The sequence below is a fragment of the Populus euphratica genome, unplaced genomic scaffold (genome assembly GCF_000495115.2).
Source record: "Populus euphratica unplaced genomic scaffold, PopEup_1.0 scaffold411.1, whole genome shotgun sequence".
In the NCBI taxonomy this organism is placed as follows: Eukaryota; Viridiplantae; Streptophyta; class Magnoliopsida; order Malpighiales; family Salicaceae; genus Populus; species Populus euphratica.
In genome coordinates this window covers 124,535-140,929 of record NW_011500297.1, presented here as the reverse complement: position 1 = coordinate 140,929, position 16,395 = coordinate 124,535, and the positions used below count along the sequence as shown (strand labels likewise).

The following is a 16,395-nucleotide window of genomic DNA, read 5'->3' as shown; positions in this document are numbered from 1 at the left end:
GATATAGAGTTAGGCTACTTTAGATTGATCCAAATAAAAACAGTTTATACAACACTTTTTACTAAAAAAACCTATTCTTTCAAACAAAAAGTTTCTAATCAGTGAAGCGATGGATAACTTATAAAATGTGTAGATAAACTTGACATGAACAAATATATATATATATAAAAAAAGTAAAGGCACTTAAAGAAAGAAAAAAAGAGAATATGACATATGGATCAAGATTAGGTCTAAGACTAGTGGCCTATTAAGAAACAAGCCTAGTCCAAGGCTTCATGTTTAGGCACATCATCAATAGAAGGTGGCTAACCCAAACTCAAGATGTTTCTTTTTTAGAGAGTTGAAACTACAAAGAATTTGTAAGCCTTTATAACATGAAGTTGGCTATCATAATAGTATATTATTTACCATCTATAAAAGACATACGATACTCCTAACTTAATCAACCTTATGCAAAAAATGGTTGTATAAGTGATGATTTTATCTAAAAGGTCTCTTTTTGACACTTATGATATGTAACAAATCATTACGAATAAGCCCACTACAAATAAATATACACATTGACTCCTATACTTTTAGGGTTAACACAAATACATTCCTCAACTTTAAATACTAGCAAAGGTAACACCTAAAGAGGCATTCTTTTCACCCCTGATATCTGCTAACAACTTGTACATTCATTCACATATTGATCGAATAAATTTTTTATAGAAAAATTTCATATCAACTCTTTTGAGCTAACTTAAGTATTAAAAAGCACTTTTGAATTAGAAGGAGCTTGTTTTACAGGTTGTATTTTGACTAACTCAATTTAGTAACTTAGGTTAACAACCTAATATTAAGCCTATTATGTTACAAAATCTAAGAGACCCTAAGACAAGAGGAACCACAACCTTGTTAGTTAGCACAATTTATGAAAATCGTGAATTAAAGCCTATCCGTGTCCATTAAAAAAAAACAGAGAATCATGTGACAATAATCCCTAGTCAATTTTTATAAAACACTTGAAAAAAGAGAGAGTTAATGATCTTCATATGAAATGGGTGCCACTTATTGCACTGGACCTATAATTGATAACATAATAAATAAAGATCCTTATGAAAGCCTTTCTTAAGAGTGATATAAAGCTTTATTATATAAGCACTCTCAGATCCTCACCCCTTATATAACTTATATAAACACCTCTAGTTTATAGAAGAAATAAGACAAAGTAAGGCTAAAAAAACATGTTAGGCCATGCAGGTTGTCTTTATAGATATGGGGATTATCCTTAACTAAATACTCCTCATGTACTTCTTAAAAATTATAAGAGGGGCATATATCTCCTAAAATCACTCCAAACATTGTTTGTCTCCCTTAAAGTTGTCTTGTAAATGCCATGAATTGAAGAAACAATATGAAAGCTCTTAGTTATCCACTACCTAGGTAACAAATAAACCTAAACTTGGTGAAACGCTGATTAGTACTTAAAAGTGCATTTTAATCATGGTTTTATATCATCATTTTGCACTTGAAATATCAATAACTCCTTAACTAAAATATGTTTTATAATAATGTATCTAATAATATAAGATACCTATAATTTGTGGTAAATGTCTATTTTTAATGCAGGCCTATCACATAAATGAAAGGATTGATTGATGACTTGAAGAACTTAAATTGCAAGGATAAAGAGATGGTCAAACTTAGAAAAGAGATATCGGTGCAATCCAAACCGGAACACTATTCGGTAATTGGGTCATATCTGGAGCTACAAATCTCAGATTTAGGTCCAATTTATATGGATGGAAAGGTAAGACATAGGCCTACAACTTTCATATGGAGCCTAAGATCTAAAAAGGTCATTATCAAGTCCAAATTGTAGCAACAACAAAGAAGCCCGAATCTGTCTTCCCGCCCGAGCACTGTTCGGTATTTTGGCCATATCTGGAGTTCTAGAAGTCCAAATGTGTAGCTTAGGTTAACAACCTAATATTAAGCCTATTATGTTACAAAATCTAAGAGACCCTAAAACAAGAGGAAACATAACCTTGTCTGTTAGCACAATCTATAAAGATCGTGAATTAAAGCCTATCCGCGTCCATTAAATAAACAAAAGAAAAGAGAATCATGTGACAATAAACCCTAGTCAATTCTTATAAAACACTTGAAAAAAAAAAGTAAATGATTTTCATATGAAATGGGTGCCATTTATTGCACTGGACCTATAATTGATAACATAATAAATAAAGATCCTCACAAAAGCCTTTCTTAAGAGTGATACAGAGCTTTATTATATAAGCACTTTCAGATCCTCACCCTTCATATAACTTGCATAAACATCTCTAGTTTATAAAAGAAATAAGATAAAGTAAGGCTAAAAAAACATGTTAGGCCATGCAGATTGTCTTTATAGATATGAGGATTATCCTTAACTAAATGCTCTTCATGTACTTCTTAAAAATTATAAGAAGGGGTATAGATCTCCTAAAATCACTTCAAACATTGTTTGTCTCCCTTGAAATTATCTTGTAAGTGCCATGAATTGAAAAAACAATATAAAAGCTCTTAGTTATCCTCTACCTAGGCAACAAATAAACCCAAACTTGGTGAAACACACTTTGTCATCATTATAAATTCTAAACACATGTTTACCAAGGGACTTTATTAAAAAAGGATCTGAAAAAATATTAAAGTTAAATTGGTTTAATCTTTAAAACTCATGACTCAAGTCATGAAACTTAAATTATCTCATAGAAGGTAAATATAAAAAAATTACAAAGCAAAATTTCTTATCATCCAAAATAAAAAAAAATAACAATCAAAATAATGAAAACCAAATTTGGTATAAAAAATAAATAAAAGAAAATAAAGATGGTCTAAATTGGAAAAAAAATAAATCAATCAAGAAAATGATTAAAAAAATGATGATGAAATTGGATATAACAATTAAATGAAATAAAATGTTAAGGGATGAAATATAAAAAAAAAACATTAAAAGTTAAAACAAATAGCAATTAAAAAAATAAGAATAAAGATTGACATAAACATAAAATGACATAACACATTTATTTTTTAGAAGGGTTGATGTGAAATCCAAAGTGAAAAGAGAGAAAAGAAGGAGGTAAAGAGAAAAAAAGTTCATCAAAGTGTAATTGTTGCTTTTCAGTGCACTCATGCCCGACTACCTTGAAGAGGATGACATGATGCTTCCATCACTATCATGGAAGATAATATTTGATCATTAGGAGATGCTGCTTATGTTGCTTAAAAAGCATGGTACCTCCCACTTTCTGCCGCATGTTGCTTTTATTGTTTTAAATATTTTTATTTATATTAGAAGACTGAAATGACCTTTATACAAATTCTGTAAAATCTTTGGATGAAAAATTATAAATTGACTAGTTTTATATAAAATTTTTGGGTGAAAAATCATAAATTGACTAGTTTCATGTAAAAACAAAATTCATAACTCTTGATTAGATTATCAAAAAAATCTAAAAATTTATGTAAAGTCTTCTAATATGATTCCTTAAGTTGGGTTCAAATTTTATAATTTTTGGATGAAATTCAGAAATTTAACAAAAAACCATAATTTGACTAGTTTTCTGTTATTGAATGTAATTTTCAATCTCACTATCGAATTGAGCTGAAATTTTATGAGAGACCTTAAAATATATTAAATAAAATATGGTTAAAATGAACGAATCTCGATAGTGCTAGCAAAAAAATAAGGAACATTAAATAGAGACAAAAATACTTATTAAGGATAGAATGGTTATTTGCAATTTAAAAGAGAACAAATAAGCTCTCCTTCTCTTTTATTAACTGCAAACTGGGCAGAAGCAAAAATATAAAAAGAAAGAATAGAAAAGAACATGAGAGAAAAGTAAGGAAAACAATAAAAAAATTAAAAGAATAACTAAATCAAGTGAAAGAAGGAGGAATTAAGAAGGGAAATTCAACTAACTTTGAAAGAGAAGAGAAATTGCTAGAAAAGCAATAGGTAAGCATGTGAAGTTTGGATTTAATGTTTGATGTAGATGTTTTCTTAAACTTACTTGATTAAGTTAGGAAGTAATTTCATGGAATTTTACCTTAGTTTACCTTAAATCCTTGATTCTTGAACTTAGAATTCTTATGTGAATTTAGGGGAATTAGAAGGGGAAGGAAGAATGATGAAATTGAAATGGGATAGAATGAAAACAAGTTAAAATAACAAGTAAATGAAGAAAAATTTAGAGGAGGAAAAGAAACATCACATTCGGCTAAATGAAAGGAAAAGTGGGAGAACGAGTTTTGATGTTAATATTTAGAAAAACCATGTTTAATCATGATATTTGAAAATGTAAGGAAGATTAAATGAAGAAATAGCATTTAAGTTGAGGAAAAAAAATAATAAGTAAATTCAAATTAAAAGAGAAATAAACTAGTTAAAAGAAAACATGAAGACAAGATGTCTAGATTGTGTTTGAATTTAGTTCTTACATATATTTAGATAAAATAAATAATATGATATGAGTGTATAAATAATACAAGAATTGTTTGATGGAGGAATTATGAACATAAAGTCGGAAAAGAAGTAACTTGAGTTAAATATGAGGTTGTATGTAAAATAATAATGTTATGTTTGAGAATGAATTTTTATAAGAATAAAGAACATATAAAAATATTATATGCTTTGTGTTTCGGCACATAAGAAAAATATTGATAGATTAATGATATAATGATACTTGATTGATTCAGGAGTTGTGCCTGGAACTGGTTGTCAGATAAGAAAAGCTGGGTCATCCCAAGTAGAAGACATTTACCACAAATTAAATGTATCTTATATTATTAGATATATTATTATAAAACATGCTTTGGTTAAGGAGTTATTGATACTTCAAGTGCAAAATGATGATATAAAACCATGATAAAAATGCACTTTTAAGTACTAATCAGTGATCGAGGAAGGAAACCAAATTTATGATTAATTGTATGGAAGTGTTAGATTTATTTGGTAATTAAGATCAGTTAGATGGATTTTTAAGTTTTGAAAAGATTATATAAATTAAAGGATTGAGTTAGATTGAAGTAGAAGTATTAAATTTCAAAGGTTAAGAGTAAATAATTAATATTAGACTAATATAGTGAATAAAGTAATTAATATAGTTATTGTTGAAACAAGTACACTGCAAGGTGATGCAAATCATTAGATGCGGGAATTTTCCTGTTTATGAATTACCATTTTGGAATGTAATATTTATGTTTTTACTTTATATGTAAATTCTTTTATGTTGTAAAAATCAAGCAAAAAATGTATAATATATAATAGACATATTACTTTTGTGTCGTAAAAATCAAATAGAAGGTGTAATATGTAGTGGATGTATCATATATATGTACAGTTGTTAGTATAACCAAATCATTTTCAAAATAATAAGATAATATTTTAATATAAATATTATATGATTCTTAATCTTCATGTTGTATTTATGTAGTGTAAAGGCATATATATAGTTAGTTAGCATTTATTACTTTTAGTGATGAATTTGTTTATCTTTTGAATTGCTTTAGTAGTATTTTTATGTTGACATAGTGATTAATATTATGAGACTTGAATATATTGATAAGTATAAATACTGAATTATTGTTTGATGAATGAATGTCATCTAGGATAATTGGATCAAGATGAAAGTTGTAATGGTATATAACAGAAATGTTGTTGATAACTTGGTACCAACAAAAATAGAGAAAACTCTGCAATTTGTTTTTTTTTTTAAAAATCCAATACTTGACATTTGTAAAAAAATATTTAAATATTTCATGACATTATAAATTAAAGGTGTTATAAATTTATTATAATTAAAAAAATCATAATAAAAAGATGAAAAAACCCTTGGATGTTTTTTTTTTACGCTTTTAAAGGCAATGTTGTTATTTCATTTTACAATCAAATCATTAAAAGATCAAAAAGTCCTTAAATCATTTTTTTTTTGCTTTTAAAATTATTTAAGTTATTTTATTATATATCTAAAATATTAAATGATTACTCTGATTGAGTCCCAATCAATATGAGAATCAAACTCTATGAAAAAGATCATTTTGTTTCTAATATCTAGTTAATTAAGTTTGTTTAAAAATGAAAAAATAGCCATTTCATCTCTTGGTGTATAGTGAAACATTGATATACTGAAAAATTGATGTATTTTAACCTTTGTTTTAATTATACTTTATAACAAGTTCCACTCAAATTTAACACAAACTATTATTTAAAAAAAAAACACAAACTAGGGATAATTAAGTTAGTGCCATGTGATGTAAAAAATTTTTAATTGAAAATATATTAAAATAATTTTTTTTATATTTATTATTTTATTTTTGATATGAGAGTATCAAAACTATTAAAAATATATAAAAAAATTAATTTAATATTTTTTTAAATAAAAAATAATTTAAAAAACATATTGAACCAGGTAAACAAACAATTCTATATACAAAATATCCTACAACACCAGAACAACTCTTTAGCTAAGTAGATCAGAGAGTGTAATCTAATCAAATTTGAGGGGAATATCTGATGGAAATCTTTTTTATTTTTTTATTTTTAATTCGATCTGCAAATTAGCATCCATATCAAAAAAGGAGTATCTATTTTAAGCTGTAGCGTAAATAGGTTAAAAGAATACACTTTTTTTTTTTTTTAATTTTTTTGAAAGTAATCTAAACAATGCTATGCTTGGATCGGCAGTCAAGCTTATTCATACGTGTTCACACGTGGACAAGCGAAACCTGAGAGAAAGCGAACGCAAGGATTGGTCGTTATAGTCAACAATCACAAGACTGACGGCAGCCAATGGCACTTGAAGAAGAAGAAATCCCCTTTTTTGTATTTTAAAAATATTTTAAATATTTTTATAAGTTTTTACTTTAAATTAATTTTTTTAATACTCTCAATCATTTTAATATAATAATATTAAATTTTATTTTAATATATTTTTAAATAAAAATACTTTTAAAAAATAATTATCATCACCAAAGCACATAAAAAAAATATTCTCGTGGAAAAATTGGATCAACCCCCCAAAAAAAATCGAGAGAAGTGGTCATTGGTCAGGTCAAAGTGGCAGCGTTTCTTACCAGGAAATATTGTTGACGTGTTTGTCAGATAGGTCATGAGTGTGCTCAGCAAGGCAAAGAGAATTCTTTTCCTCTTTCCAACACAGTCCCAGGTAAATTCATCATGGTATCGTTAGCGGTTGTTTTTATTTTTTTATTTAAAAATAAATTAAAATTATTCTAAAGCAAAAAGAATTTTTTTTTTTTTTTGAAAATCACAGTAATAATACCACAAAATAAACATTTTTTAAACTTATTTAAAGGGTGTTAGACATTGCTTTTCAATTTTTTTTATTAAGATTTAAAATTAATTTTTTTTGTATTTTTTGGTTTATTTACTAAAAATAAATTTTAAAAAATAAAAATGGATTATTTACTAAAAATAAATTTTTAAAAATAAAAAATATTATATTAATAAATTTTCAAATAAAATATTTTAAAAAATAACTAAAATAACATCATGAAATATCCTTTACTGAAAAAATCAATCTCTATCTGTTCGACACGACGCGTTTGATGAACGCAATTGCATTTACTTTTGGAGGCTCGGTACGACTAGTATCTGCCTGCCCTCTCTCTAACCTGACACTACGAAATAATTTCACTTTTTAGGGACCCACTTCATGTCCTGACAATGTCTAGGAGGGGGGCAAGAGATTTCCTGGGCCAAAATTAATTCCGCTGGACGATAGTACCCTTTCAGGATCTTGCCTTTATAATTGGAGTCGTTTTTAATTTCATTTCTTTATCTAAATACTTTTCCATGAAAAAAAACGCACTAATATTATATTTTTTATTTCAAAATATATTAAAATAATTTAATTTATTTTTTTAAAATTATTTTAACATAATTATATTAAAACAACAAGAAATGTAATATGATTTCAAACCTGTTTGCAAGTGGTCACTTGACCTCATAATTAAAAAAATAAAAATATGGTAAGTACTTCTTGCTTTTCAAAGTATTTTCTTTTAGTAAATATATCAAAGAATATATATTTTTAGTTTTTTTTAAAAATATTTTTAACATTAACTATTTTTAGTTTTTTTAAAAAATATTTTTAACATTAACAAGTTAAAAAAGATAAAAAAAGAAGTAATTTAAAGTAAAAAAACAATGAAAAAAATTTAATATTTTTAAAGAACATTCTTATAACTAAAAAAAAAAACAAAGGAACGACAAATTAACGAATTAATATAACGGGCGATATATTAACTAGAATTTGGATTGCATGAGAAAGCTACCATCCCATGCGGTGTTTAATCCTGACCAAAGTGAAGGGTGTTAGAGTTGGTGCTATAACAAGTGTCAGTGTCTTGTCCATGTTTTGGTGGGAGTGGAAATGCTTGCGTGTAACCAATAGGCTTTAAATGCATTACAGTACATTGGATGGAAACAAGCTCCAATCATGAGTCGCCACGACCAGATTAACTAAATCAAGGATGGCCTTTTCGTGGCATGTGGTTTAGAAAACCATAATACCAGTGGTCCCACAGAATGGGGGGTTTTCAAAACCATCGCTAACAGGCTACTGTTCATAATTCAAGCATTTCTGGTGCCCATTTGCTGCCTTATCATCTATAAAACATGAGCCCCGCCTCTCCTGCTCATCCAATTAGCATTTCTCAGGATTATTTATTTATTTTAATTCGATATAATTGACAGTTATTTATTTATTTTAATTCGATATAATGGACAGATGTTATGATTTTGTGATAGTGATTATTTTTTAATATATTTTTTAATTAAAATAATACTTTTTTAAATTTATTTTTAGTATCATGGCATTAAAACAATATGGAAACCCAAAAGAAATTAATTTAAAATAAAAAATATTTTTTTAAATATTCTTAAAACATAAAAATGAAAAATGCTGGGTTGTTTAAACCGCGCCATCTGTTGCCCATCGGTTGTTAATTCGGCTAGTAAATTGGCCATAACAATCTGATAAATGTCGGGACCCACTTCCCTCCTCCACGCAGCGAATCCGAGACAAGCTCTTTTCTTTCCACTTCCCGGGGATCTATGGGTCCCATTACCTCCTTAAATGAAAGAAATTTAGATCCAACGGTCCATGTCACTCTCCCATTAACGGCAACGATTTTTCACATTTTCTCCCTACAGCCAGATAAAAAAAAAAAAAACAAAACCCATAAATTAGTAGACGAGGAGATATTTTTCAGTGATATGGTACCTTTAACGTCCTCAATGACGCAAATGCCCCTATATCACCATCTGCTAATTAGAAATAACTGTACTATGTGGGGATAGTATTGTTATTTCTCGGAGAATCAGCAGTTGGAACTTCACTTGGGTCCCACCAGGAATTTAAATCCGATGGCCCACATCTCATCGCCGCCCCCTCGAGTTCGCGCGCTTTGACGGTGACGATTCCCGTTTTTATTAAACCGTGATACCCACGCCTACTTTGGTGTCCGTTTATGTCAAGTAAGAAGACATGAATACCCTCTGCTTTTCTTGTTGGAGTATTTATTCATGATGTCATGTAAACGGGAGCTGGCCTGATGATATACTCCTGTCTTTTTTTTCAGTATTTTTCACATTTGAACCTTCCAAAGTTGCGGTTGACCTAGCGTTTGTAGAACAACAATAAAAATTGCTTTTAAAATGATTTTTTAGGTTTAAAAATATATTAAATTAATATTTTTAAAAATTTATTTTTGATATAGCTAAAATAATTTTAATTTTTTTTTATAAAAATAAATTAAACCATGCTCTCAAACAAATTTTAAAATTATAAATTTTTTTATCATCAACAATAAAATAAATTATTCATGCAAATAAATAAATAAATAACAGCATGTATTAGATGCTAAAAATAGAAACACACCAGTTTTAATTTTAACATCACAATTTCCCTATCATGAATGACTTGCAAAGAGTTACAAGGGATTAAAAATCCATAACTAATTAATTATTTATGTACACCATATTAATGTAATGTAATGTAAGGAAATATTTTCAAACTTATTCAGGAAAAAATCTGTTTTGCATAAACTATAATTACTATTAGAAAAAAAATTTCACGTGAGAACTTCTTTTGTTTATTTTTGTATTTTAAAAATATTTTTTAGAAAATTTAAATATTTTTTACTTTTTATTTATTTTAAGTTAATATTTTTTTTAATATTTTTAAATTATTTTAATATGCTAATATTAAAAATAATTATTTTAAAAAATTATTTATATAATTTTAATACAAAAAATTCTTTTAAAAACAATCTCCATATATAATTTTAACACAAAAAATTCTTTTAAAAACAATCTCCACCATAACATATAAATAATCTTTTTAAAATGAGTAATTACAGTACAGACAGTACCAGGGCTACTATGGTAATCTAACACCCAAACAAAAGAGTTGATAATATAAGACTTTCACGCAGGGGATCCATCTATCACGAAAAGAATCGACGGTCGAGAGGATTTCCTTTCACAGAAAGTAATAATCAGAAGCAATTCATATTCTTAAATGACTGTAATAAAATGAGAGCACGCCTCGGAGGAAAATCGTGAATTAAAATAAAATGAAATAAAAAAACAAGTAAAATAGGAGAAGAGAGCAAGAAACTTACTTTGATGTGTATACACGCACACATATACATATTTGTTTGTTTGGTTTCACACACATTCAAAGAGATCCCGACTTTCCTTCCCCCTTCATCATCACTCCACCCAAAAATAAATAAATAAATAAAATCAAATTCACACTCTTAAAAGAGAAAAAGGAAGAGAATTTTTTCCTCTTTTGTATAAATCTAATTGGAATATATTTCTTAGATTTCTTGACTATTGGATTCTTCTTCTTCTTCATTTACCTGTTGTTATCCCTGTGTTTCACTCACATTACCTCCATAACTAGCACCACACAACACATCCTTTGATTTTTTTCTTCAGTTTTCTTTCAGAATTACACCCATTTTTCCTTTTCTTTTGGGTGTTTGGGGATTTGTGTCAAGGAATGAAAAATTGGGTTGTTAACTAGGGGGTCGTTTTGATTGTTGATTGTAAGTGAAAGCTGAAATTTACTAATAAATTAGTGATAAAGTAAACCTTTTGTTATTTTGTTATAGAAACTGTGCTGTGATGCCAGACCACAACAACAGGCAGGTTAAGAGCAATGCTGTGTCAAATCAATCTGCTGATAACATTGAAGGTAGGTAGTAGCATCATATTTCCGTGGACTATTTATTCGAAGCAGTGAAGATCTGCTTCTTCTTCTTTTTCCTTTTTGGGTTTTTCTAAAGTGATGTGATCATGGCTTGGTAGTTTGCTTCTGTTGTTGTCATCAGCAAATACAATGCTTTAAATGCTTGATTACAGAACATGTTACAAATAACTTTTTTTTGGTCTGGAAAACTGTAATTTTATATTCGTGTTTTTTTTTTTTTTGTGATCATGTTAGATGTTTTAGGCTAAGTTGTTATTGAGTTTCTTATCAAATTTCTTGATCATTGGTGGGTTTTTGGTTTTTAAGAGTTTTGGGCTTTGATGATTTTTGTATTTTGATGAAATGAAACTTTTGCAGATTCCACTTTCTTTATTGTGATCCCTATTATGATCAATATGTTGATGAAGCTGGAAAGTTTGTTCTTGCTTGAATGATTTGAGTTTCTTAACAAATTTTTAATTTAGGCTTCTTTTTGAGGCATTGTTGTTTGTTATTTTGTGAATAGTAGTATAATCCATGTTATAGTTCTTTTCGTTTGGAAAGTACAAACTTGTTACAAATGGAGTGCGTTGAACTTTTGATGTTTGGTTTCCTGTGGGTTTGTGGTACTGGTGCCGTAGTAAATGATGTAATCCTTATGTAGGCTTTGAGTGGTTCTGACTTGATTTTCTAACCTTTTATGTGTTGCAGAAGCAATTTGGCGATTGAAAATACATGATCATCAAGAGCAAGGGGGTATGGCTCAATCAAGTCCATACCCAGATCGTCCTGGTGCACCAGATTGTGGATATTATTTAAGGACTGGATTATGTGGTTATGGAAGCAATTGTCGCTATAATCATCCTGTTTGTGCTGCACTGGTAAGATGCGTTGTTACTTTAGAAGTTGTTATCCTCTCTTTGGCTCATATCTGTGGTTTCAGTGGGGCTAAGCAAACTTGATTTATATTCCATCGAATGTGCACATCTTCTACTTTCGACCTTGATTTCTCCTTATATTTTGTGGTTCTAATTTTGTTATTCTCTGTATAGGGCACGCAATTGAGAGAAGAACTTCCCGAGAGAGTTGGACAGCCTGACTGTGGGGTAAATTCTTCTCCGCTCTGTCTCATGAAAAAAAGCTCACCCCATTTTGAGCATCATGTGATTGATGACCATGGGAATTTTCCATAAAAAGAAAAACAAAAAGATTTGGCTTGTTTACGTATGTATATTGTGTTTCTCTTTTATTACTTCTCTCTTGCTTGCTATCTTGGTGAGTTGATAATAGTACATTTTTGTTGTGGCTCCAATGGAAGAGGAGAAATTCTCATATTACCATGGGCATATATTATCAACCACCTGTCAGTTCATTTGTTTATTAAACTAGATCAAATCATACTTGTATTGCGTGACTTTTTTGTTTGATATTTGCTTATCCACAAAGGGATGGCCTTTTGGTTGTTTGAGATACCCACGATGGCTGATGTCAAATGCTACATTATTCTGCCAGAATAATCGGTGCACTCCTTGAGCCTTTCTTTTTAGAAGCTCATGAAGTTTTAGATTAATAAAAAATTACACATGATTTAGAGTAAAAGAGTTTGATTGGGCTTGATCTTCAGTACATCTGTTTGGAATTCTATGAGATTGAGGAGATTGAAGTGAAACTCGACAATTTATCAGTGGTTATTGGTAAACACAAGGAATTCCTCCTTGAGGGAGTACTAGTTAAATCTTGCAAGAGATAATGCTTTCTACAAAACTTTGTAATTTATTACTTTCTGCTTCAAAATGTCCATTGCAGTATTATTTAAAGACAGGGACTTGCAAATATGGATCTACTTGTAAATATCATCATCCAAGAGACAGGAATGGTGCCGGACCAGTTTCATTTAACGTGTTAGGTCTTCCTATGCGTCAGGTGTTTCTTGACATCTGGATTAAACTCGTTTTTCCTGGATTTCCTAATATTTATTAAATTCTGTAGACAATATAAATTCACTTTCTAACTTGGGAATATTTACTTTTAGGATGAAAAATCATGTCCTTACTACATGCGGACCAGATCATGTAAATTTGGAGTTGCATGCAAATTCCACCATCCCCAGCCTGCGTCATTGGGAACTAGCTTCTCCCTAACTGGAGCTGCTGCCTTTGGACCTACGGGATCACCATTAGTGCCATCGTCTGGCCTGCCTTATGTAGGTGGACTTCCAACATGGTCGTTAACAAGGCCACCACTTATGTCTGGCACAAATTTACAAGGTCCACAAGCTTATATGCCTGTTGTTGTTTCTCCTCCTCCAGGCATCGTTCCTGTCCCAGGCTGGAACACCTATGTGGTAACTAGATGATTTCTATTCTAGGATTCTTTTTCCATAAATGATTAACATAAATGTGGCATGCTGACAAGGAAGGTTGTGCTTTTCAATGATTTGGCATTGCATCCTGGTTGCTTTACTGTTGAATGGAAAAACTGTGTGCGTTAGAGACAATGATTTGTCATTGCATCTTGGTTGTTTCAGAGTTGAATGGCAAAGTTTTGTGGGTTAGAATTTAGATCTTTATATTATGATGCCAATAATCCATGCATGCCATTTCGCACTATGTTCTAGTTCCCTTTGTGTGATTGAATTTCATTGGTATGCTGTTTTGAAGCAGCATGAACTGTGCCATATTAATTAAAAAAATCTTGAAAGATCTAATGATCTGATTTTACTGCTTTTGAGAAATAAATATTTCTGCTTATCTACCAATTTCCTCTCTTGGGTTTGAGGTTTGATATATTAACTTGGAGTTCGTACCTGAGAAGATCAATGCAAAACCAGAAGTAAAATTAGTTACTTGAGCCTGTTGTGCTGGCTGAATCGGTTTTTGAATGAGTTGCATTGTCAATATGAAGAAAGTTACAGGATGATACCTCTACATCCAGCATCAAAGAAGTAATTGCCTATTTGCTATTATCTGGCAAAGGCAATTGTTTCGGAGGTGTGAAGTGGTTGGGTTTCGGGCTTCATCTCAAACAGTAGTACTTATAGGATGGACTCGAACACAGAAGTATAAAGGATTTAATTTTTTTTATTTTTTTTTGCATGTGGGTTTGAATTGAAATCCGAGTATGAAAGGGAAATTATTATTTCTAGATAAACAACTGATCTGTCTAAAGATTATTGGATGCAATAAATGATAAATCATCAGGTGGTGCTCTCTCTCAAAAAGCAATAATAAAAAAACCTGTGGAAAAAGTTGTGAACTGGCTCTGAGACGTAGTAAATTAGTACTGGGGCATATGCATGCAGCAGCTGTACTGCAACGTGGCTTTGATGTAGCCAAAAGAAACTTTGATAGAAACTCTCTATATTTATTTACTCATTGGCTCTTTTAATATTGCATCTAGTTATTCCTTATCATTGCATTTTGCTGGGGAAGTGTGTTATTTTTTTCCTCGTCACAGTTTTATTTGTTAATCAGGGAAACTTGAATCCAATGTCCTCTTCCAGTATTCTGGGATCCAATCGTGCTTATGACTCCAGGAACCAAGGTGACTCTGGTTCCGGTGGGCAAGTGCACATGTTATCAACAGTGAGCCCTATTCTCCCCGAGAGACCTGGTCAACCAGAATGCCGGCATTTTATGAGCACTGGGACCTGCAAATATGGTTCTGACTGCAAATACCATCACCCAAAAGAAAGGATTGCACAGCTAGCAACCAATACTATGGGCCTGCTTGGGCTTCCCTCGAGACCTGTAAGTTCTCTATATACTTCACTTTTGGTGGTATGCAATCAGTACATTACATTAAATAATACTCCTGGATAATTGTGGTCGTTTCAATTTAGTGGGCATCCTAAACTTATTGGTGAACTATTTATATATTAAAAAAAATCCAGTTTATATGGCAAAACACTGAATGTTGTTGCTGTGATTTCTTGCTCTTCTTTTGTGTGCAGGGGCAAGCCATGTGTCCAGACTACAGTATGTATGGAATCTGCAAGTTCGGCCCCACCTGCAGATATGATCACCCCTTACATACATATCCTTATAACTATAGCTTGAGCCTGCCATCTTTATCTATAATGGATTCATCTCTGATAACTTATCCAAGAATGGCACAAGCAGCTCCTGTTACGTTGTCGAAACTCCCTGATTTGATCCACAATCCTGATGGTGCAAGCTACAATAAGCATCAGAATCCTGATACAAGTACAAAGATTTCAGATGATCCAACCGAGCAAGCTGGTTCCCCACCACCACACTCTTCACAGGCTTCTTCAGAACCGTCACACGATTAATTCGATTCAGTTCGAGTCTCACCATTTTGTTCTGGTTTGTATTTTTTTTTTTTTTTGATACTTGGTACTCTTATAGGAGATTTTTGTCACAAGTTCCTCCAGCCCCTCTTTTCACCTGTGTATCTGCGGAGTGTGATACGTGGTTTGAAAATGTGTTGAGCAAAGATGATGGGAGTATGGAAGGGCATTTTTTGTTGTGAATAAAATGCAGGTGAAATTTGTAATATTCGTCCCTGGATGTATTCTTCTTCAGTGATGTCCATTAGAAACAACATTCTACTGCCTTGTACAGATGAAATAGTGGCCTCGTGAGTCGGAATACTTCAGCTGCGGTGACAGCGAACATTAGAACCTTTGGGATAAAGACCTGGTTTTTGCTCGCTAAAATATGAGCCTCTATTTCTCTATCTTAATTTGTGTTTTTTCGCAGATGGGGATAGGAAAAAAAGCGTGCATGCTCTGCAATTTGTAGCCTAGGGTGTGTTTGGTTACATAAAAAAAAAAGATGGCTATGGATTTCTTTTTCTATTGGTCCCTTAACTAATTGGTCCGAAAGCTAACGTATTGTAAGAAATCTTCGGTCCTCGGTTCCCTTGCGAGTGATGGATAGACTGTTCTGGACGATGTGGTCTGCATCGTAAAATGTGTCGCGGTTTTGGCTTCCCTCTGACCAAGATTCCACTACGAGGGCACTTGACTTGACGCATGTCACGCCTAGAATTCCTTGAAATAAAAAATAATAATAATTATATAGTAATTAAAAAAAGCTAAGAATGTGAAATCAAATATTATTTTTAGAGATTCCGTTGATGAATTAGTTATGCTAAAAAAAAGGAAGACATTATTTTT

General features: G+C 30.7%; 1 protein-coding gene across 1 annotated transcript; it reads left to right on the top strand.

Annotated features, from left to right (window-relative positions):
• Nucleotides 1-10,637: 10,637 nt before the first annotated feature.
• LOC105113320 (zinc finger CCCH domain-containing protein 3) lies at nt 10,638-15,833 on the top strand. The gene is made up of 7 exons (XM_011009455.1): nt 10,638-11,258; nt 11,964-12,133; nt 12,305-12,358; nt 13,059-13,175; nt 13,285-13,596; nt 14,726-15,001; nt 15,205-15,833. Exons 1-7 carry the CDS (start codon nt 11,189-11,191, stop codon nt 15,544-15,546), a joined length of 1,341 nt encoding a protein of 446 aa, XP_011007757.1. The 5' UTR covers nt 10,638-11,188; the 3' UTR covers nt 15,547-15,833.
• Nucleotides 15,834-16,395: the final 562 nt, after the last annotated feature.